The sequence below is a fragment of the Panulirus ornatus genome, chromosome 9 (genome assembly GCF_036320965.1).
Source record: "Panulirus ornatus isolate Po-2019 chromosome 9, ASM3632096v1, whole genome shotgun sequence".
Classification (NCBI taxonomy): domain Eukaryota; kingdom Metazoa; phylum Arthropoda; class Malacostraca; order Decapoda; family Palinuridae; genus Panulirus; species Panulirus ornatus.
The window spans coordinates 49,385,771-49,411,051 of NC_092232.1; the positions used below are offsets into that span (position 1 = coordinate 49,385,771).

General features: G+C 39.7%; 1 protein-coding gene across 1 annotated transcript; it reads right to left on the minus strand.

The window, feature by feature from the left end:
• Nucleotides 1-721: 721 nt before the first annotated feature.
• On the minus strand, nt 722-17,859 carry LOC139750407 (uncharacterized). Its single transcript, XM_071665166.1, has 2 exons — nt 17,609-17,859; nt 722-9,931 (listed from the first exon to the last, which is right to left on the minus strand). Exon 2 carries the CDS (start codon nt 8,692-8,694, stop codon nt 6,865-6,867), a length of 1,830 nt encoding a protein of 609 aa, XP_071521267.1. The 5' UTR covers nt 8,695-9,931; nt 17,609-17,859; the 3' UTR covers nt 722-6,864.
• Nucleotides 17,860-25,281: the final 7,422 nt, after the last annotated feature.

The following is a 25,281-nucleotide window of genomic DNA, read 5'->3' on the forward strand; positions in this document are numbered from 1 at the left end:
TAACTTACTACCTTCCTTATAAATGAGTCAAAATGAAATGCACATAAAATCTAATTTTACAAACTGTATTTTAATGTTACACAGGGAAATGATGAAACTGACAGTATTCACCCTGAATAAACCACAGGAATCATTTTTTCAATGAATTTACAGTGAGTTTCATCTACTTGGCAAGTTGTTACTTATCTCATTCTCTAATAATGGAATCCCCAATTTTCATTGCTTGGATCAGGTACATACAGCCTTTGAAACTCTTTCACGCATCCTCAACCCACGGTCAATGTGCAAATGTGAAACGTGGAATTCCACTTTTATTCAAGAACTTCTTGCTACTTTACTTTCCACACAAGGCTGATTGGTCAAGTATGACCAAAGTCTCAATTCAACTTTGCTTTCCACACCACCTCTACACATGAAATAATTCAAAGAATCAAGTCCATAATCATTTCTCTAACAAATTAATAAGAAATGTATATCTATCAATTTATACCTCTGAGGCTCACTCCCTCCAGGCACTCCCATCTAAGGGGAAGCCACAACAAAAGAGATTCCATTTATCCCTGTCTGTACGTGCCTCCTTACATACACCATTCCCTGCATTCTTCCCCTATTTTCTCTCATTCCAGTACTCTTCCACTCCATTTCCCCAAGTCACAGGTGATTTTTCTCTCACACCATCCCCTTTGATCATACTATCATACAATCTCCTTGTAAACTCATCTTACATCCTTTTTATATTTCCGAACCACCTCAAAGAATCACACGTATTTCCACAGTGTGAATTCTTGACTTCTGTGACTCATTCCGTGACCATGTTTCGGCTGCAAAGGTCAGGGTCAGGAAGACTATGCTGACCCTTAATCTTTTCTTCACCTTCACCTCAACCTTTCAATGTTCAATTACGGGACCCAATGACTTTTACCCTATACTGCTCTCTCCCTTACGTCTCCTTCATTATCGCTAAACTTGCCCATGATAGCTACCCAATACCTGAAAGGTCTCTTACAGTCTTTCTCCCCCATATCTGCATCATAAAACAGTTTAGCACACTTTCTCCTCCTCCTCAATAGAGCTTTTCAGAATTCATACTTTCACCGTTTCTTTCAAAAAACCACTTCTTTTACTTACATTTACCTTCAATTGCCCATGCTTATACACATCATATAACACTCTTGCAAAATACAGCAACTCCTCTTCACTCTCAGCAAACAACAGTATAATTTACAATCAGGCATGTCACAAGCCACCATACCTCACCAACACAATCCATCTTTGCAGTCCCATTCCCTAGTTTTGCTCTCTTTTTCTCACCACTTCATCCATATGTAAAAAAGCCTCAAATATATCACAACCCTGCTTCACAGCCACATGTACAATTAAACTTTCGCTCTACTCTCCATCCACTCTTACACATGCATTTTCTCCTCTATAAAAGGCTTTCACACCATATATATATATATATATATATATTTACCCTGGGGATAGGGGAGAAAGAATACTTCCCACGTATTCCCTGCGTGTCGTAGAAGGCGACTAAAAGGGGAGGGAGCGGGTGGCTGGAAATCCTCCCCTCTCGTTTTTTTCAATTTTCCAAATGAAGGAACAGAGAAGGGGGCCAGGTGAGGATGTTCCCTCAAAGGCCCATTCCTCTGTTCTTAACGCTACCTCACTGACGTGGGAAATGGCGAATAGTACGAAAAAAAAAAAGAAAAAAAAATATATATATACCTCGCAAGGAAAAAGACGAAAGAAATGGCCCAATATATATATATATATATATATATATATATATATATATATATATATATATATATATATAATTAAAATTTTTTTTTTTATTATACTTTGTCAGTCTCCTGCATTAGCGAGGAGGCACAAGGAAACAGACGAAAGAATGGCCCAATCCACCCACATACACATGTATGTACATACACATCCACACATGCACATATATATACCTATACATTTTAACATATATATACATACACAGACATATACATATATACACATATACATAATTCATACTTGCTGCCTTTATTCATTCCCATCGCCACCCCACCACACATGAAATGGCATCCCACCTTCCCCCGCGAGGTAGCACTAGGAAAGGACAAAAGGCCACATTCGTTCATACTCAGTCTCTAGCTGTCATGTGTAATACACCGAAACCACAGCTCCCTTTCTACATCCAGGCCTCGTTTACTCCAGATGCTTCACATACCCTAGTTCAATTGACTGACAGCACAGCGATCCCAGTATACCACATCGTTCCAATTCACTCTATTCCTTGCGTGCCTTTCACCCTCCTGTATGTTTAGGCCCCGATCGCTTAAATCTTTTTCACTCCATCCTTGACATCCCATAAAGCATTCCACTCAATTCTGTCTTATGCTTTTTCCAGATCCATAAAATCTGCATATAGCTTCATACCTTTCATTAATCATTTTTCCACAGTCATTCTCACTGTAAAAATCTGGTCCACATATCCCCTACCTTTCCTAAATCCTTCTTGCTCCTCTCTTATTCTGCTCTGCATTCATTCACTTTCACAATCAATTAATACTTGCATACACTTTTCCTGGTATACTATAACTGCTACAGACAGCCTTAGCATCTTTTCCTTTGAATAAAGGAATGATAGTACCTTTCACTTAATCCTCAAGCACAACCTTTTGCTTCCATGCTAAATTAAATATCAAATGCACCCACTCTATCACACTTTCTCCTTTATACTTCAACATTTCAGCTGTAATCCCACCCACTCCAGATGCCCTTTCTACCTCTCTCCTTGCTATAGGCCCCTGCACTTGTATCCTTTTCCTTCCATCTGCCATTCCCATGCATGTAACTATTGCCTCATCTTTTCCCACACTCATTAGTTTTTCAAAACACTCTTTCCATTTTCCTTTAACTTTCGATTTTGCAACTCCCCTTCCTTCTTACATTTCTACTCTTACATCACCTCTTTCTATTTCCTCCTTCCGATACAATTTTTTTTTCCCTTAACTTTCACTCAACTTCCTTCCAAATCTTTATCTACTCTTTCTTTGCTTTCCTTTACTAGCTTCTTAACATTCCACTGAAAATCTTATATTCTTCTCTCCTCCTTACTGAAGTTTCACTGCTACACTTCATTCAAGCACTCTACCATATGGCATTTTCTTCTCTTCCACAGCATTTCTAACCTCATCCATCCACCATGCACTTCCACTTTTATTCTTATATCTCACAACTTTGTATCCACTACTAATTCTACAAAGCTTAACAGGTCTTTCTCTAAATATTTAAAAAATTCACACATGACAGCATCCCAACATTTACTGCACTTCCATATAAACTTTCTGTCACCCTTCTTTCTCTCCCGAATGAATACTCAATTGCTGTGCTAAAGAACTCCTCTGGGAGAAGGTCTTTTGGCAGTGTGAACATTCATAAGGCTTTTCTCCAGTATGAACTCTCATGTGCTGCACTAAAGTACTTCTCCTAGCAAAGGCCTTTCGCCAACATGTACATTCATACTTCTCATTTTTTTTATTCATCTTATCTCTTGTCAACACTTTAAACTCTCCATTCTGCCTTATGCCAAACCTCCACAATTCCCGGATTCTCATCTCCATAAGAACAGCAAAATAATCAGTCTCCAAAGAATCCTTTGACAACTCTGGCATCTACCATCACCTTTCTCAGCTTTTCATCCACTTCTACACTTTAAATGAATTGGACTATGCTTTCCCTTCCAGGTCATTTTTCTCCAACAAATTTCTTACAACACATATAATTCATTCTTAAACTGCCTGCACCTCCAACTCACATTGTATCAATGCACATCATTTTTCTTGAAAGTATTTATTTACTCATTTATTTATTCATTATACTTTGTCGCTGTCTCCCACGTTAGCGAGGCAGCGCAAGGAAACAGACAAAAGAATGACCCAACCCAACCACATACACATGTATATACATACACATCCACACACACACATATAGGTACCTATACATTTCAACGTATACATATATATAAATATACAGACATATACATATATGCACATGTACATAATTCATACTTGCTGCCTTTATTCATTCCCGTCGCCACCCCTCCACACATGAAATGACCCCCTCCCCCCCACATGCGCACAAGGTAGCACTAGGAAAAGACAACAAAGGCCACATTCATTCACACTCAGTCTCTAGCTGTCATGTATAATGCATCGAAACCACAGCTCCCTTTCCACATCCAGGCCCCACAAAACTTTCCATGGTTTACCCCAGACGCTTCACATGCCCAGGCTCAATCACTGACAGCACGTCGACCCTGGTATACCACACTGTTCCAATTCACTCTATTCCTTGCACACCTTTCACCCTCCTGTATGTTCAGGCCCTGGTCACTCAAAATCTTTTTCACTCCATCCTTCCACCTCCAATTTGGTCTCCCACTTCTCCTCGTTCCCTCCACCTCTGACACACATATCCTCTTGGTCAATCTTTACTCACTCATTCTCTCCATGTAATCAAACCATTTCAATACACCCTCTTCTGCTCTCTCAACCACACTTTTTATTACCACACATCTCTCTTTACCCTTTCATTATTTACCCAATCAAACCACCTCACACCACATATTGTCCTCAAACATCTCATTTCCAACAAATCCACCCTCCTCCGCACAACCCGCCACCTAGCTCATGCCTCGCAACCATATAACATTGTTGGAACCACTATTCCTTCAAACATACCCATTTTGCTTTCCGAGATAATGTTCTCGCCTTCCACACATTCTTCAACGCTCCCAGAACTTTTGCCCCCTCCCCCACCCTGTGATTCACTTCCGCTTCCATGGTTCCATCTGCTGCCAAATCCGCTCCCAGATATCTAAAACACTTCACTTCCTCCAGTTTTGCTACAACCAAACTTACCTCCCAATTGACTTGTCCCTCAATTCTACTGTACCTAATAACCTTGCTCTTATTCACATTTACTCTCAGCTTTCTTCTTTCACACACTTTACCAAACTCAGTCACCAGTTTCTGCAGTTTCTCACACGAATCAGCCACCAGCACTATGTCATCAGCGAACAACTGACTCACTTCCCAAGCCCTCTCATCCACAACAGACTGCATACTTGCCCCTCTCCAAAACTCTTGCATTCACCTCCCTAACAACACCATCCATAAACAAATTAAACAACCATGGAGACATCACTTATTTCCAACACATCCATCCTTCTCCACACAACCCATGCTTTACAACCAGATAATATTACTGGAAGGCAAGTCTTCTGTTGTTTGATAATGACATGGTGTCAGCAGTAGATGAGTGAGAAACTGCAGAAGTTGATGTCTGTGTTAAGGAAAGTGTGTGAAAAGAGAAAGGTGAGAGTACATGTGAATAAAAGCAAGGTTAGTAGGTTTTGCATTTCACTGAGATAGGTTAATTTGGGTGCAAGTTTGAATGGGGATAACTAGAGGGTGAAGTATTCTAAATACCTCAGTTTGGAAATGGCAGGGAAAGGAACCATGAAAGCAGAGGTGAGTCATAAGGTGGGTGAGGGGATCAAGGTTCTTGGAGAACTTAGGAATGTGTTGAAAGCCAAGCTGCTACTTGAGAGGTCAAAAATATGTTTGGAAGCACATTAATTTCAAAAGTGGGGGATGGATGAGGAATTGGCTAAAGAGGAAAATGTATGCAGGGTGAATGTGTTGCAAATAAGATGTCAGAGGTGTGAGAACAAATCAAGAAAGTTAGAGACAAGTCTGGTAATAGGAAGAGTACGAATGAGAGGGCTGAAGAGGGTGTGCTAAAATAAGTTAGATGTATATAGAGAGAAGAGTATGAATGAGAGGCTGAAGAGGGTGTGCTAAAATAAGTTAGATGTATATAGAGAGATAATGAGTGAGGAGAGGTTTACAAAAAGGATAAATGCATCAAAACTGGAGGATAAAGACTAAAATGGTGATGGAAGGATGGAGTAAATAAAGTTTTGAGCACTCTAGGCCTGATCATACCAGAAGTGTAAGACATGCAGGGATCAAGTGAAATGGAGCAGTGTGGAATAGAGGGACAAAATGCTGTCAAAAGATTAAACTGGGGCACATGTGGCTTGGTTGTGGATGGGGGCTGAGGTTTCAGAGCATTACAAGTGACTGCTGAAGAATGGATGTGAATGAACTGAGGCATTTTCTCTGTACCTGGCACTAACTTACTAACTTTGGAAGTAGCAAACACTGAGAAACAAAATATCTTAGTCTAAACCAGGTACCAAGTTTTTCAACCACCCTTTATAAGAGAATGAACAGCTGAGTTGACTGCAGCTAGGCTCCACCCAGGGCAGCCCATAAATGTGTCCTGGTCAATAACACTACCTACTATATCTGAGCCTTTATGAACAAGAGAGACATAGAATTTTGTTCAGTCCTACACACTGGTCTGTCTTGCATGTGATGGATCCAGCATCATTGCCAACATTTTTTTACTCTTTCAGTATAAACAGACTTCTATTGCTATGTAACACATCAAAAGTCCTTGGATATTTGCTGACAGGATATCTTCCCTTAAGAAACACACAATGTAAATGTGGCACCTGACCAGCCTTGATGCAGAAGTCTTCACTAGAGTGGACATAAGTTACTGGCTTAATTCCTCCAAAATGAATGTAAATGTGCCACTCTAGACATTTCTCTGGGTGAATGTATGTTGGCATTAAATATTCATATGGTTTCAAGCCATTAAAAAATTCACATGATGGACTACATGACACCTCCAAGATGAGGTCAGTTAGCACAGTGAACATTCATATGGCATCTCCCTAATATGAGCAGTCATGTGCTACACCAAAGTAGTCCTACGATAAATAATATTTTGGCACTAGGAACATTTACTAAGCTTCTCTCCTGTATGAATACTCAAATGCTGTGCTAAAGAACTCCTCTGGGAGAAGGTCTTTTGGCAGTGTGAACATTCGTAAGGCTTTTCTCCGGTATGAACTCTCATGTGCTGTACTAAAGTACTTCTCCTAGCAAAGGCCTTTTGGCAACATGTACATTCATATGGCTTCTCTCCAGTATGAACTCTCATGTGCTTCACTAAACTGCTCCTATGAGTGAAAGTCTTTGTGCAATGTGAACATTCATGTGGCTTCTCTCCTGTATGGGAAGTCATGTGCTGCACTAAATTACTCCTCTTGGAGAAGGTCTTTTGACATTGTGAGCATCCATGTGGCTTTTCTCCAGTATGAACAGTCATGTGTTGCACTAGAGTGCTCCTGAGGGAGAAAGTCTTCTGGCAATGTGAACATTCATACGGCTTCTCTCCTGTATGAATAGTCATATGTTCCACTAAATGACTCCTCTGAGAAAAAGTCTTTTGGCACTGGGAACATTCATGTGGCTTCTCTCCTGTATGAGTATTCAAGTGCTGTGTGAGAGCATTCCTCTGGGAAAAGGTCTTATGACAATGAAAACATTCGAATGGCTTCTCTCCTGTATGAACTCTCATGTGCTGCACCAAAGTACTTCTCCAAGAGAACGTCTTTTGGCACTGTGTACATTCAAATGACTTCTCTCCTGTATGAACTCTCATATGTTTCATTAAAACACTCCGACGAGTGAATGTCTTTAGACAATATAAACATTCATGAGGCCTCTCTCCTGTATGAAGAGTCATGTGCTGCACTAGATGACTCCTATAGGAAAAAGTCTTTAAACAATATGAACACCCATATGGCTTCTCTCCAGTATGAACTCTCATATGCTGCATCAAATGACTCTTATAAGCAAAGGCCTTTTGGCACTGTGAACATTCATGTGGCTTGTCTCCTGTATGAATAGTCAAGTGCTGCAACAAATTACCCCTTTGTGAAAAGGTTTTATGGCATTGTAAGCATTCATGAGGTTTTTCCTCTGTATGAACAGTCATGTGTTGCATTAAATGACTCCTGTAAGAAAAGGCCTTTTGACAATGAGAACATCCATACGGCTTCTCTCCTGTGTGATTAGCCAAGTGCTGTACAAGATTACTCTTTTGGGAGAAGGTCTTGTGGCACAGTGAACATTCATGTGGCTTTTCTCCTGTATGAACAGTCAAGTGCTGAGTTAAAGTACTTCTCTGGGAAAAAGTCTTATGGCACTGTGAACATTCATATGGCTTCTCTCTTGTATGAACTCTCATGTGCTGCACTAAAGTACTTCTTCTTGAGAAGGTCTTTTGGCACTGTGAACACTCATGTGGCTTTTCTCCTGCATGAATAGTCATGTGTCGCACTAAATTACCCCTCTGGGAAAAGGACTTTTGGCACTGTGAACATTCATATGGTTTCTCTCCTGTATGAATAGTCATGTGGCGCACCAAATCACCTCTCTGCGAGAAGGATTTTTGGCACAGTGAACATTCATGTGGCTTCTCCCCAGTATGAGTATTCATATGCCGCACCAAATCACCCCTCTGAGAGAAAGACTTGTGACACTCTGAACATTCATGTTTTTTCTCCCTTCTTTGATCTTTTATGCACTTTCCAAGACTATTCTGCTGAGTAAAGCTGTCCTGGGGCTGTGAATACTTGAAAGGTTTCTCACCTGTGTGCATGAGCATGTGAACTTTCATGTCAGAACTACTAAGAAACGTCTTGTCACAGAGTGGGCATTCCACTTGGTTGCTTTTCATGATGCAATCTTTTAAAACAATAATATTGCAATCCATGGTGCAGCCTATGACAGCCTCAGATGTTCAGTGTTAAACACCATACATGAAGTGAATGACCCTTCCTGGTATGGTGTGTGGAATTTGCAAAGCAAGATCAGTATACAGCGCACAAGGTCTAGATCCAGCCTACCCTAAGTTACCCAAGGTTAACTGAATGATGAACCACTCATTACCCATCCACGAGGGAATTTACTATCAGTCCTGACCCAACCTACCCCAGGTCACCCAGATGAACTGTAGTGGGTTGAACTGTTCAAAACCTGTGCATGGTAACAATGGTGCACCAGTCTTAAACCAACCTATCCCAGGTCATCCAGGGTGAATGCAATTTGTGCAATTAGTATAATTAAGCACCGGTCTCAACTGAACCCAGGTCACCTTTCAAATGTACTGAAACAAGCTGCTCATAAACAGTGCATAATGAAGTATGTAGCAGCTTCTGCCCTCATATCTGCCTTTCTCTGAAAAGTGAGTTGAGGTCAAATACGAACCCTTTCCCCTCATCCTTCTCACCAACACGGGGAAACAAACTTTCCACTCCAATGCAATGGCTAGCCATGGCAGCTAAGGTGGTTTATAACCTACATTCCCCCCAACTTATGTAAAGTTCCCATTAGCTTTTCATGTAACAATATCAGTAGTTTATCTGCATGCACTTCCCAAAAGAGTTTACTTTCTTACACTGCAAGACTGCTCTCATTCATTCTACATAACTTTAATATTAATCATAAAAGTGAAAAAAAGATTTAATAAAAAAAATACTGCTCTAATCATTCTGGTGGGATGACTTTTCTAAAACATAAAGAATTAGGAAATACTTGTCAGCTCTACTGTTTTATATCATGAACAGTTTGAACTGAACATAAAATAGAGTCCTTAACATTAAGAAACGTGGTTACTAATTACACAGTTTTTTTAAAAGATTATTGGCAGTTTAATTACAGTGATCATTAATGACAGTCTTTCCCAATATGAGCTAAAAAATTTCCAGTGAATGCTTTAACTTTACTACCAGTATATTTCTTCTTATGCCACTACCAAATAACCTTTGCTGTAATTTCAGTTCTTATCACCTGCCAAATACCCTCAATATCATGGATGTTCTTAAAATGCTTGTTGGCATTGTTGTCATAAGGCTCTTCATACTCCTACAATTGCCATCCTTGGTTCTTGCAGTTTGTCAGTCAGGAAAGCTTGGAGATAAATGTCATGTTCTTGTGCTGATCACCATAAACTGCCAATGACAGAGTAAACATTAACATTAAATGTTAAACGTAATATAGCTGAAACCCTTTGCTTACAGGTTTGCCAACACAGAGACAGAAACTTTACATAAAATGCTGGCACTTATCAAAATGAGGTCATCAGTAACAAGTGCTGACAAAAGAAAGAGCTCAGATCTTTAATGTCTAGTGTTGACATTAAAATGAGATGGGACGATCCTTAACTTTTAAAAAATCAAGTGACATGAAAAAAGTTGATGATAACATGGAAAAAAAAGCCTAATAACTTTTCTGGTATTTATTTTAAAATAAAAGAAATACATGCAAAAGAAGTGGGGAGAAAAAAAGGGAACTAATTTAGTTTATATAGTCAGGGTATAGGTATACCACCACCGATTTTCCGGCACTCTTGGTTCCAAATCCTTGCCAGATTAACCATTTTACCGGACCAACCATGGTCACATAATAAAAATTCCTCAACACACCCCTAACCCACTAATTATACATCTCCCATGTGTCTAAAGTATACCATGGACTGCTACAAATTTAAATCAAACAAATTTTAAATGTGAATTAAATATATAAATGAAATACAGGTACTTGTACAATAGTACATTAGTGAAACAATCGCTGTCTGCATAGATTTTCAATATTTTCTCCCTTTGCTTCTTTATATCATAAACAGCGGATGAACCAATACTGTAGATGTCACACAGCTTACACACTGAAGCACTACGGTCCATTTATTTTTCAACAGTTCTACTTTATCTTGGATCGATATGGACTGGTGTTTACGTTTGACACCATGACTGACACTCTCATATGTCTTACAAGCCATAGCTAGAGTTAAATTTACGCAAAATAAGCTAAGAATCTCACAGAATTGCGGTATGACCACCAACAAATGCAGTGTAAAGAATGTAAATAAGCGCACCCTACACACAACGTCATCTGTGGCCGCCCAATAAACTAGTCTGGTGGCCATGGTAATTTCAAGTTCCCTCATGTAATTTTGTCCTGACTAAAGGAGGTGACGAACCATCAGTTGCTGGAAATTCAGTGGTGTACCTTATAACACTAATGTGTAGATCCCCTTATGGTAGAGAAGGATTTTGGTTAAGTGTGCATTATTCAAATGTCTTCATTCTTGCCATGAAAAAGTATAGATCAAAATCTAAACATATTTGGTTACAAAAGATTCTTTGAAATATTTAAGGCTTAAAAAGATTACTAAACAATACCTCACTACATCAGGGGCCCAAGTTTTTTGCAACAAACCTGCAATTAACAGAAACAACCATATATTCATATCAGACCAGCCAAGCTGTGATGGCTACATAGTTGGTGTGAGAGGAAGACCACTATGACATTGGGAAACTGAGTGGAAGAGTACTAGAGGTAGAGAAATGGGGGAAGAATGTGTGGAAACGTGTATATGAGGGAGGCATACAAGGGGAGGGATACATGGTGATTCTTCTGCCATGACCACCCCCTTGTTGAGAGTTCCCAGATGGAATAGGTATCAGAGATATACAAAGGTAGATTCATAGGACAGATAACTCAAACTTCACCCCACAAATACACACCAAATAAAGCAAAGGAATCAGTTCAGACCAAATCAGTCACCAACAATCCAAACTCTAAATAACATCACCTCTTACCTAATCAATGAAAGGCAAACTGAAAACTGACACTCCTTCCTCAGCAAAATGAACCAAAGGACCCACAGTAACAAACTCTTATGCGTGTTCAAAAACATCACAAATATAGCAACAATCATGTCCCATTTCATGAAGCACCCCTGACTCACTCCAATGACATTCCTTCTAAAGAGCACACAAACATGCTCATATGACACTACTCAAAAATCATCCAAAAACCAGCCCCATCATGATAAAATGAAATCACATGAAACCTACACAAATTTCATCCAGTATTAACTGCCCACTCGTCCTTTCCTCCCATTATCTACCTATCTACATATAACTCTAATGCCTTAACCCCCATCAAAAGGGTGGCCATGGAAAAAGAGTCTCCATTTATCCCTGTCATACATGTCTCCCTCACATACACCATTCCATGAACTATTCCACTATTCTCTCCCTCCAGTACTCTTCTACTCTGTTTCCCCATGTCACAAGTGATCTTCCTCTCACACCAACCCCTTTAACTGTATGATCATAAACTCTCCTTGTAAACTCCTCATCTTTCATTGTTTCTACAAGCCCAAACCACCACAAAGTATTATATTTCACCCACTCTACAATTCACTCCCTTTGCATTCCCTACCATACCACATCTCTCATACATCACCTCATTTCTATCTTCATTCCATTTATCTATACCACATGCTCCTCTCAAATAGTGCATTTCCATAACCTGGATTCTTCACCTCTGCAACTCATTTGATGACCATGTTTCAACTTCTATACTTACACCTCTACCCTTCAATATTCTATTAACAGACCACATGACTCTTCCACCCTGTGCTGCTCTCTCCTTTATCTCTCCTTCCATGTCATCAAACTTACCAAATATAATTCCAAAATACTTAAATTCTCTCACCTCCTCCAGTCTTTCTCTCCCCATATCTATAATTAGTCTTTGTACACTTTCTTCTTTCACTCCATGTGGTTTTGAAAAATCTATACTATCACTCTGTTTCCTTCCAATCACAAATTCTTTACTTTTATTCACACTTGTCCTCAATTGCCTGTGCTTACACACTTCATAGAAGACATTTACAATCTTCTGCTACTCCTCTTCACTCTCAGCAACAAAACACAGTATCATCTACAAATAGGCTTGTCACTAGCCACCATACCTCACTGTCACACTTCATCTCTGCACCTCCTTTCCAAAGTTTTGCTTTCACTTCTCTTATCACTCTATCCATATATATGTTAAAAAGACAAAGCGATGGTTCTCCCACTAATAAAAGCAGTGCAATTAGAACCTTAAAGAAGTCTACCAACTGCACGTCTTGACAACATAATTTACGTAAAACACTTTTGTCCCAGATGCAATCCAAGCACTTGCAGATCTCTTTAACCACTCCTAGCTACAGAGTGAAATCCTTAAGATCTGAAAACCTATTTTTCCAGTACTTGTTTCAAAAGCACCCTTGATACAATGGCACTTTTTAAGATCCCTATTATGAGTCTCTTCTCAATACAATGTGAGTTAACAGCTGCAATAGTTCAGATTCTGTGCCAAGTGGATATGGTAGTTCTCAATGCTGCAAGTGAGATCGTTTTGTATACAAAACACCATGTGGTGACTACCTGTGAAGTCTTCAGTGTGTGTGTGTTCCCCCCTCTAACCCACATACAAACAAGACCACAGCCTACGTAACTCCCACAGCCTGGCTAGTCTGTTACATTTTGTGATTACTGTATTTGTCCACAGCATCCTTAAACTTCTCAAATGTACATTTGAGATATAAAACCAAATATGCATTGAATTTATGATAATTACAGGTAGCTGATAATGTATTGAAAACTGGGAAAATTTTCAACGTAATAATGTTGCTGGTCATGCTATGCTCAAACATGGCATATTTGGTGGTGAAATTCAGATTTCACATGAAAATAATGTTTTGCACTTAAGAAAAAATTGATCTCTGCTTACATAAGTAGATAAATATTGCAACAAATGGTCTGAGAAACTTGAGTGGGAGGGTACATCACTGTTGACATCATCACGAGACAGAACATCAGAAGTTGTGGGATCAGGGAGTGGGTCCTCTAGAGATGGGGAGGCATTCTGCTGGATGGCTTTTTTGATATGTTTCCTCCATAGTCATCTGCCTTATTAACAATGGTTTTTGCCTTAGAAGTCTCACTTTGATTTTCATAAACTGACATAATTTCTTGTTCTGTTATGAATGCATGCTGCTCTAGTCCTTCAGTAAGTCTATCACACATTTTCACCATGTCATCTATAGGCACTTTTTCTGCAGTGTTAACAAAGTCATCTTCGTCATCTCTATTATCACAATCATCTTGATTTAGAAAATCATTTCAGCTACTTCACTGTTACCCATAGGGGTATCTGCAGGCCTTTCCGACATTTCCAACAATACCTTTGTACCACAGAGTAGAGAATAAGCAAAAATCACAGTAAGTAATGCATGTAGGTCTGGTGGTGACAATGTAACAAACTGGTGCCAGCAGAGCATCAGAGTCCAGCATGGGCAAGTGAGGTCAGGTGTGGAATTTTCCACATGTAATGTCACGTTGCTGCTTAAAACATTTCAGATTTTGGAGCATTTTGAATTAAGGATGCTCAACCTCTATATGCTTTTTATAGGGAGGAAGCCTTGGCAAGTGATGCATACTTTACAGTGGAGCAGATGAACTTCTGTACAGCGCGTCAAGGAATTCTTTTTCCCAACCAAATTTGGTGTCAGTTACTATTCTGAGAGCATTCAGTTTGTGCACTGCCTATGTGTTAATGTTGTGGATGTGGCAAGTGAATGTCATGTGTCATTTGTGATGCTTAAAATGATTGGTGTTTTGTTCAGTGAGAGTGACTGTCTATTCAAGGAGGCTGGTGGGTGTAAGCTGAATTCATGTCCGTCTGGAGTCATAGCATTGATGAGATGGCCTCAATTAGGGCATTCAGTTGCCCATGCTGTCTCAGTTATTGTACAAAAAATGGTAATCAAAATTCATCCTGATTTTCCATATTCCAGTCAAGATATACCACAACCATCTATAACTGAGCATCATGCCAACTGCTATGTAATATCAACAAAAAGAAAACAGGTAGCAACTATTTAGACCTAAACCCTGCCTCCCCACAAGCAGCTATTCCTGTGGTCCCAAGCAGCATGCCATGTTAAGATTAGTATATTTCAACCATAAATCTCAGCTGCTAGAGATGGTTCAGTGAGGGTTTTCAATGGTTTTAGTAACAGCTGCTTGGGAGGGACAAGGTTCTCATGATAATCTAGAAATCTCAGCTGCTATGGGGTACTTAAGGAGCTTCTAGCTGCTAGTGAAGGCTTAGTGCAGTGTTAGTGATAATCTAAATGTGTTTAACCCACTTTTATGTTAACACTTTAGTTGTATGGACTGATCTCTATCAAAAGAGATTTTTCCCATTAGATATGAGGCTTGACTTTTAACTTTTCTGAATAAATGTTTCCAAAACATTAAACCATGGAATTTACATTACTTACAATTCAAGAAAATATTCTGTCAGTGATATCATAATTATGCTTTTGGAATATCATTTAACATCTTATTAACATTTACTGATAGTGAATCAGAGAATTATTGTGAATTTTGCAATTCTTAAATAAAATTAATATTTTTCATGGGCATATTGCATTCTGGATATTTTGTCATATGGGGATACTTCAAGGTTTTTAATAAACAAAGAAGTAACATATAAGTCATATCAACAATTTCATTTTCAAATGGAGAATTGACATCACTTGGAAACTACCTGTGGCAACCAAATACACATACATAGGGTTACTTAACCACATATTTTTCCAAAATATTCATACCCCTCACCACTACCGTCTCTTCTCATATCATGTAATAAAATATAAAGCACTGAATCATGCTCCACAGTTTTTGTTCTATCCTCTAAATATTACACGTCCATTGCTAAAGCTAGTAACTGGCATTAACACTTTTCGCAAATGTGAAACCTCATATAGATATCAATTCAGTTGAATGTAAACATTATTTCACGTAAGTCCACTGAGGTTACAAGAGAGTTCATTCCCATTGCAATCTTAAAGGTTAGACATAATGATAGGGTAAAACAGTCAAATCAATCAACTTTCCCCATCTCAACATAATAAGGAGGTGGTACAGGTTAAATGAAAACACTAAAAATAAACCAGTCAGCGAGATAAATTTTGATACTCTGGTGTCAACTAATCAGCAAAATAACCACAACAATTTGGGAAATTCCAGTAAAGGGGCACCAATGAAAGGATTTGGAAGATAAAAACCAATGGACTCAATACTTATCTTCTGAATAATAAATGATAGTGAAGACAGATATGATAATCAAGGAAAATGTGAGGCAAAAGTTAATAAAATTGCAAGAAATCAAAAGAAGCCTATAAAAAGATGACTAAGTTCAACTTGAGGCCTGAATTACCTTTATTTTCCATATACAAAATATATTGAAATGTAAGAGCACTGTCATGATCTTCCTTTTGCTATGTTAGTTCCATGCGGTGGGAAAAAATATACTAAGTGAACACAACAATCACAGCCAGCAACTGAATGCAAACACTTAAACATAAAATAACATAAAAAGTACAGTACATCTAGAGTGCTAGGGAAAGCTTAGCAAAGGTTTTCAGGGGTTCTGTATGGTATCCTAACACTGAATACCACCAATATTCAAGAGGATTGTAGTAGAGTCAGTGAGATTCATCTGTAATACTGCAAGAGCCCCAGACAACTATTGAAATTTATGTTTATGTCAAAATATCATTGCTTTTCAGTGAGTATTTCCATGAATTCATCTCATGATCTCCAACCTGACGATGCTTCTAACTGAAATTTGGACATTTTTTCCAGGAGAAAGAATTTCTCTCTTATGAAATGAAAAAACATCATGATATATGCCTCAGCTTACCTACAGAAAATAATGAACTTCTAGTGAGAGCGTATTACTGTCTTGTGAGGATGTCTCCCTAGCTGGAACTAAGTTCTTCTGATAGCTCAAACCCCCACCAGATGATGATATATAAATACCCTTGTTCCACATACATCCATTGCCTCTGAAGATATGTGTACAGTTTCACTGCACTTTTATATAGTACTCAGTGATAGAGTATTCACTGCTTTGGGAAACCCACTCTGTAGACTTCCACAGGTGTTTACATTACTTTTATCCAATGTTCTTATCATAAAAGCTGTCTCAACAATTACATTAATCACTGTAGGCAGAGTGTAATGGTACAAATCTCAATCAACCACTCGCAATCATTTCTACAACACAAAAAGGAACACAGCCACGCATACATTTCCTCCAAAGCTTCCATCTGTGGTGTCCTTAAACTAGAATTTTACTTTTTTTTATGATTTTACCCAAAATGACTTCTATCAAGGCCCTGACCACACACATATGGCAAAATGATGACCTCCAAATAAGTAAATGCTACTTTGCATCACTTCCCTTTAAACCATCTACACCACAATATATATATAGAATAAATTCACACCACTTTCATATAAATCCATCAACATGTAGCATCTCAGGTAATACACTATGATATCTCACCAAGTTTGGCTTTTTACTTGAAAAATTGACTTAATTATAGCGTTTTACACCGGCAATTTCTGGACATTTAATAGTGACGGTCATTTAACATTGTATCCTACGGTAATTAATTAATTCACATGGATGGCAAGCCACCATCAATCACTACGAGTGTGGGAAGAACACCCAAAGTCTGTAATTGTCAATGACTGAACCACCAATTAATGTCTACCACGTCATATACATAATGGACTACTGTATATATAATACAGTCTGGCTGTGAGGCATACATACTGCTCGTCCACTTCCATGCTAAAATCTGCACTGCCCTCCCGAATTATACCATCAAAAGATCTCTTCACACCGTTCACCGTCTAACTGTACACCATTAAATACACTACTGCATGATTATCATACATTACAAACATACTACTGCAGGATTATCATACCTGAACCCTTCCTCCTGACGGGGATGGCCGAGGTGCGTCGGCTTGGTCTTGTCTTGCCTCATGTTAACCCCCTCCCCAATTAAATGGCCTCACTACAGCACAGGAGACATGAGTTATGAGCCACTCTGGGAGGGTGTCTGCTCTGGGGGTGCAGTGGGTCAGGTCAGGCCAGCAGCCTCCTCAGCACTGGTGGTCGAGGGACGTCAACATCATCATCACGACGCCGATACAGCATCACCAAGATGGCGGGAGGTGTGTTCGCTATTTTTTGTTTTTTTTCTTAATATTTCTGTCTGTGGAACATATAATACATGACGGACTACGTTTAAATCACCTCAATTATTATGAAAGTATCCAGGACAAGTTTGAATGTACTAGAACTTATATAAGTGGTGAAAAATGACAATATTATTACCTACAGGACAGGACTCAGTTATTATATGATAGAAATGTTCTTAAGTTATCATATTATATAATAAAAGAAATCTTAGATGACAGACTCTAATCACCCTGTTCCAATTATCAAAACGAACTCAAAGCAATTACTAGATTAAGATGTCATATCATACAATCATAAGAATGAAGAACCTTACCTTTTGAAAAAGAAAAAAGAATCCTTATAACATATACGTATATACTCAACAAAAAAGGACAATTAACAATTATGAAACTGCGCTACAGTAATCATAGTGACTTTTGATATATAAATGGTCGACCTCAATTCATACAGTCTTACAGTCGATCCTGCAAGTTCAAAGACACAACGACAAATTTCAGTATCAAAAAAAGCTATGTTACATGGACAAAAAAGAAAATGGATTGTACAAAACAGGTGAAATAGGAATAAAGTACATAATACAAAACTTGCAGATACTCACAGGATGAGAAATGTTTAGGAATCAGATGATACAATGGTTACCCGCAAGTTGCTTCGAACTCGCCAGAACCAGAGTTCGACACCCGGAAGGATCGGGGGGGAGTTGACCCCTATCCAGTTTACATGTGACCCATGTAAATTGGAGCTCAGGGTGGCTCCTGTAACTCCCTCCCGGCATATACCCGGTTCATTTTCGACATATTAAGGTTTCAGTATGTGAAAGTAATTTAAAGATTGTGAGGGACAATATTTTCCCCCCCATTACTGAGAAATTTGGATCAAATTCTGGGCAAACTGAATACTTTGTTACCAACCAGGACGGAATTGCTTTGTATTCATATCAATGACAACATGATGCTGTGACAGCATGTAACAAGGTCGCAAGGGGAAAGTAACTACAGGTCACAAACCAAACGCTGATTAAACTGGCAAGAGGAAGGATGGGGCCTTACAGAGCCACTATGAACCCTTGGGTTAAAACAACATGGCTAGGCCTACCCTGTGAGAGGGGGAGGCCAGACAATATTCTCAGGGGATCTTTCTCTTTCCTTTGTAACATTTTTATCAGACTTAAATAAGATTCCAATTTCAGGGTAGCAACGAGCTCAGAAACATAGGAAATGCATGTAGTGTATCATATAAAGATGGGGTGAGGAGGAGTGTTTTTACATTACATCTGAAACGGAATTTACGCCATTAAATATAATAATAAAAAAAAAAAGGTCCAAGTGATTCCCCTGGCAACAGGGACAACACCTTTTTTTTTCAATAACAGTAAAAATAATGTTACAATCATCATTCATTGTCGTCGCTCTTGACATATACTATGATAGACTAAGACAGATGCTGTATCTTTCATCTACTTTATCTAAGAAAATTAAATCTGTCTTTCTTACGCTGTCCAACATGCATTTGTAGATTGAATGTTTTTTGGTATATGCTGCATTCTTTTGTTATTTATATATATATATATATATATATATATATATATATATATATATATATATATATATATATATATATATATATATATATATATATATTATCCCTGGGGATAGGGGAGAAAGAATACTTCCCACGTATTCCCTGCGTGTCGTAGAAGGCGACTAAAAGGGAAGGGAGCGGGGTGCTGGAAATCCTCCCCTCTTGTTTTTTTTTCTTTTTTTTCTCAAAGAAGAAACAGAGAAGGGGGCAAGGTGAGGATATTCCCTCAAAGGCCCAGTCCTCTGTTCTTAACGCTACCTCGCTAACGCGGGAAATGGCGAATAGTATGAGATATTTTTTTTTTTTTTTTGCTTTGTCGCTGTCTCCCGCGTTTGCGAGGTAGCGCAAGGAAACAGACGAAAGAAAAGGCCCAACCCACCCCCATACACATGTATATACATACGTCCACACACGCAAATATACATACCTACACAGCTTTCCATGGTTTACCCCAGTCGCTTCACATGCCTTGATTCAATCCACCGACAGCACGTCAACCCCGGTATACCACATCGCTCCAATTCACTCTATTCCTTGCCCTCCTTTCACCCTCCTGCATGTTCAGGCCCCGATCACACAAAATCTTTTTCACTCCATCTTTCCACCTCCAATTTGGTCTCCCTCTTCTCCTCGTTCCCTCCACCTCCGACACGTATTCTCTTGGTCAATCTTTCCTCACTCATTCTCTCCATGTGCCCGAACCATTTCAAAACACCCTCTTCTGCTCTCTCAACCATGCTCTTTTTATTTCCACACATCTCTCTTACCCTTACGTTACTTACTCGATCAAACCACCTCACACCACACATTGTCCTCAAACATCTCATTTCCAGCACATCCATCCTCCTGCGCACAACTCTATCCATAGCCCAAGCCTCGCAACCATACAACATTGTTGGAACCACTATTCCTTCAAACATACCCATTTTTGCTTTCCGAGATAATGTTCTCGACTTCCACACATTCTTCAAGGCTCCCAGAATTTTCGCCCCCTCCCCCACCCTATGATCCACTTCCGCTTTCATGGTTCCATCCGCTGCCAGATCTACTCCCAGATATCTTAAACACTTCACTTCCTCCAGTTTTTCTCCATTCAAACTCACCTCCCAATTGACTTGACCCTCAACCCTACTGTACCTAATAACCTTGCTCTTATTCACATTTACTCTTAACTTTCTTCTTTCACACACTTTACCAAACTCAGTCACCAGCTTCTGCAGTTTCTCACATGAATCAGCCACCAGCGCTGTATCATCAGCGAACAACAACTGACTCACTTCCCAAGCTCTCTCATCCCCAACAGACTTCATACTTGCCCCTCTTTCCAAAACTCTTGCATTCACCTCCCTAACAAAGATATATATATATATATATATATATATATATATATATATATATATATATATATATATATATATATATATATGGAAGCATATTTTGAATTTCATCTTCTTTCAACTAATTTGCCTTATACCCTTGGTGCTCTTAAAGCATTTCTATGGACGGTCATCTGGTGTTACTTTCTTTCTTTGTAATATGTAAATCCAACATTATAAGACTATAATGTGCAACTAGTGACATGACCTCTCTCTCAGTCATGTAACTCCTCCATTCTCACAACAGGCACATTGCCCTCTGTCGATCTTTGGTCAGCATCGGTAAAGTAAAACTCATGTAAACAAAATGTATCTTATGATAACAGTAAAAACAAGATTTTTTTTTTTTTTTTACCAGAAATCAACGTAGTATGTTTGATTATTGTAACTAAAGGACAAGTCATGCAATCATAAAGCATCTAAATGAATAAGCTGGGGGCAGGTTTTCTCTAATGCACATAGAATTGAATACGACAGCATATCTAGAGATATTAATCTTTTTTATGTTCTCTAATTTTCTCGGTATTATTTTACCATTAGGTGAGTGCTCAAACACCAGTTGTCCAAAACTATTCATTTCATTCCAATCAAGTTTTAGCCTTCACAGAGGCATCATCAGGAATATGATAAAAACTCGTCAAAAACTTGACTACGAAACGCAAAACGCAAACATGTATATAATATACAAATTTGGACAAACCACAGTATTTAGAAAAAAAAAAACCCTACAAGCGGTACAATTAAGAATCTCATGGCGGATAGTATGAGCTACAAGCAAATTACAAAATATGGATACAGAAATAGAGAAAAACTTACAGAAGAGGAGACGCAGAAAAGCAATCTTAAACGAGGTAGGTTTGACCATGAGGTCCGGTCGGACTCGTCAGGTTCTCTCTAACCTCCGTACCTCAGGACTGGGTGGCTCAGTGACACGTTCCAGCTGTCCTGAACTCCAGCTGGAGTCGGTAGCTTGTGGCGGTTCAGTGACGTGTTCCACCTGTTCTAAAACGGCGTTAGGTTTACGTGCTGTTGGCGGGCCATCAGAGAGCTGTATGTCGGCGGTCATGTTTGTCTGAGTGTTGATGACAGGTGCTTCCTCTGTAATGCGAATGGCTTCTAATGTCTGTAGTCTCCTCTGATCAATGCAACTAGTAATGATTTTGGTGTTGTTCACTATAATCTCCCTCATTAGTCTCGTTACATGATTTTTGTGACTCAGGGCACAAGTTGTATGTCCAATGTAATTTTAGTTTATGTGGTGGGGCTGACAGTCCCCAATATTGCATCGGTACTCAGAGACCCAGTTTCTACCCATCTTTCTTTCTATCGCAAATTCCCAACAGCTTTCTTGTCTTCTTTGACAGTTCTGTAATTCTACCTCCTGATTCAATGAACATCCTTGTTGTTACCGTAACATCAACACGATCTTGGAAACGCCATATTACGGAAATAGGTAAGTCTGCCTTTAAGAACTTGGGAATCCTGTTCATATATGAACAGTTGCTCTGTTTGTATAAAGGATTGATCCGTCATTGTATGGAGTATTGCTCTTACATCTTGGGGTGGTTCTAGCTCTGTATATTTACCTGACAGAGTCGAGTCGATAGAGGTCCGACTTTATTAACTTTCTCAGGCTAACTTCAAAGTTTGACCCGCTTACCCTACGCCGCAATTTTAGTTCACTTTCCCTTTTCTATAGGTATTACTTTGGTTTTTGCTCCCGAGAGCTGGCTGCTTGTGTTTCCCCACCAGTAGCCATACTGAGCAATACTCAGTAAGCTGCTGCGTCATATTACTGTGTGGCTGCTGGCAAACTCGAGGGTGGACCGTGACAGTAACTGTTCTGTTCCTCCACTTCGAAGCTTTGGAACTCTACCTTCTCATATCTTTCCGAATACCTATGACCTGGCACTTTAAAAAATCGTAAATACTTTCCCTTGTCTCTTCTCTTTCCTTTTCATGATCCTCTCTGTATTTCAATTAAGACCCGGCCTTGATGTGGACTTTTGTCCGTGGCTGGAGCCTAAACAAAAGTGTGTCTTCATAGAATTTTATTACTAGTAATTTCACATTTACTCTCATGCCTTTCGTCATCGTCCATCGAGGCGATGAATATGGAAAATATTTGTTTTACATATTCAGGAAAAACATCGCAGAAACTTGGTGATTATGAGCGTTGCTTCATTTCTGATTCTTTATTCGATAAATCATTTCAGTTTAACACATACGAATTCATGTTGACGGTACACTGGCAGGGTCAACCGTGGAGCCTCTCTATCAGATATATTACACTGGTGGGGGTCAATCGTGGTAAGTGTCCTGATTCCCATAAAAAAAAAAAAATCTCCGGCAGCTGCCACCTCAAAACTCCGCTACACCAAAAATGGCCGTTGCCGCCATGGCAGTTCACATCAACCAGATACGAGGCTTTAGCCCCGATTACCAGTCTCTCTACCCAGCGGGAGGTACGGCCAGCATCAGAATGAGTCTTTATATAAATAGGAATCCAATGAGCAGCTTCTAGTGCGAGCGCAAACCTCTTGGACCAAATGTCTCAGCTGCAGCAGCATGCTACCTGAATCATGAGAACGTTCAGTCGCCAGCTTCTCTTAACGCAACAGCCAAGTCGGTGTATAGCATCACTGAGCCCGAGTCTGTACATGTCTTACATCCTGCACTTGGTCGAGAAACTCCTCTAGGAGAGGTGGTTGAAAGGCTGTACCAGTACCCACCTGGACGCCTTGTTCTTGTGTCTGAACATCTCTTTCTTAGCCACTGCTTCTCACGGGTTATGGACACGTCATTACTTTACCTTCCCCAGAGATTAAAGGCTCCAATAGGTGGATTTTCCTCCGTGTCACCAGGAAGCAGCCGATCCTGGAATTTGAACCATTTCAGCACCATCCGTTGTGAGTACTGTTAGCAGTCGGGTCCTACATCTAGCCCACACCACCGATAATTTAGCTTTATTTTTTTTTCCTTCCCAGCCCTGCCAGCTCTCGTTGACCTGCTACATGACTTCCTTGACAATCGTTCACCTTACCCTTTCTATGTTCAGTCATTCGCCACATGAACACTTCAGCACTTCCTTTCGCAGGAACCTCGACATCTACTCCTGCAGTAGATGAAAACTACTAAGAATGAATTCAGTACACTGTAGAAGATAGGCATCATGTATTATCTTACAAACTGGTGGACCCCACTTCTCCATAGTGTCCCTAAATCAACTGCTGGTAGACGTTGCTCTTGCTGCATATGCAATGCTTCAAGACCACTACTCCTCAAATGTTACATCACCCTGCAATTTCAGGTCTTGGCGCATAACCTGTATAGATCATAGTATAATCTCCAGTGTACTGTCAGCCTGGTCCACAGTCTTACTGACATTCCTGTGAAAAGTTATTCTAAACACTACTGCCACCAACTCCATTCAGCCTTTTAAGCTTCTTATATTGAAAACAAAACTTCTTATATTGAAATATTTTGTGTAGTTGTCTTCTCTGCTGGTTGTAGAGTATCCAGTCGGTGAAGAGGTGGCGGATTGACTTGATTTTATTGCAGTGTAGACAGATGGGCGGGAATGATGTACGTTGGAGGTGAGTGGTTTTGGTGCAGTTTAGTCTTAAGTGGGCCTGCACGACTTCCTCTTGTCTATGAGGAAGTAGGCCAGTCCGCTATTTCCTCTTTGAATCTACTGTCGAACGTCAGGCTGGTCCACTGACTGTCACAGAGGAAATACTGTTCTCTCACCCAAGGAAAGGCAGGACCCCAGCTCCCGAGGGATCGGAACGACTGAGGTCGACTTGGCCATGTTGTCGGCCTGCTCATTGCCGTGTATATTGCAATGACCCGCCAGGCACCCAGATCAAGATGATATCTTTGTCACCCGAATCAAGTTTATTAATAATATTGCCCTGTAATTTACTGGACTCTGCATATTCAGAGCCTATTGCTTAAAGAGCATATTCAGAGCCTATTGCTTAAAGAGCATATTCAGAGCCTATTGCTTAAAGAGCAGAAAGGGAATCTGATAGAATTACTTTATTGTGATTTGAATTAATTATATAGTCTATAGCTCGATCACTAGCAAACAATTCAGCACAAAATACAGATGTATGGTTCGGCAAGCGGTATCTGAGGGCACACTCCATCGTCCACACAATTGCACCCACTCATTCATCTGTCTTGGAGCCATCAGTGTAGAAGTGAACGTAAGACAGGAGATAGACGATGACCTAACGACAACGCTGGTGTACCTCGTTCTCCGGTGTAATTGGCCTTTTGGGCTGGAAGCCAGCTTGTCACAATGATGATTTTTGAGTCCCCACCAGAGAGTTCAGGAATTCCTAACTAGCGAGTTCACTTCATTCACTTTGATACCGGAGTTCTCACTGAGGAAGTGTATTCTGACGGCCCGGGGCCTGACGCCTCTGTTG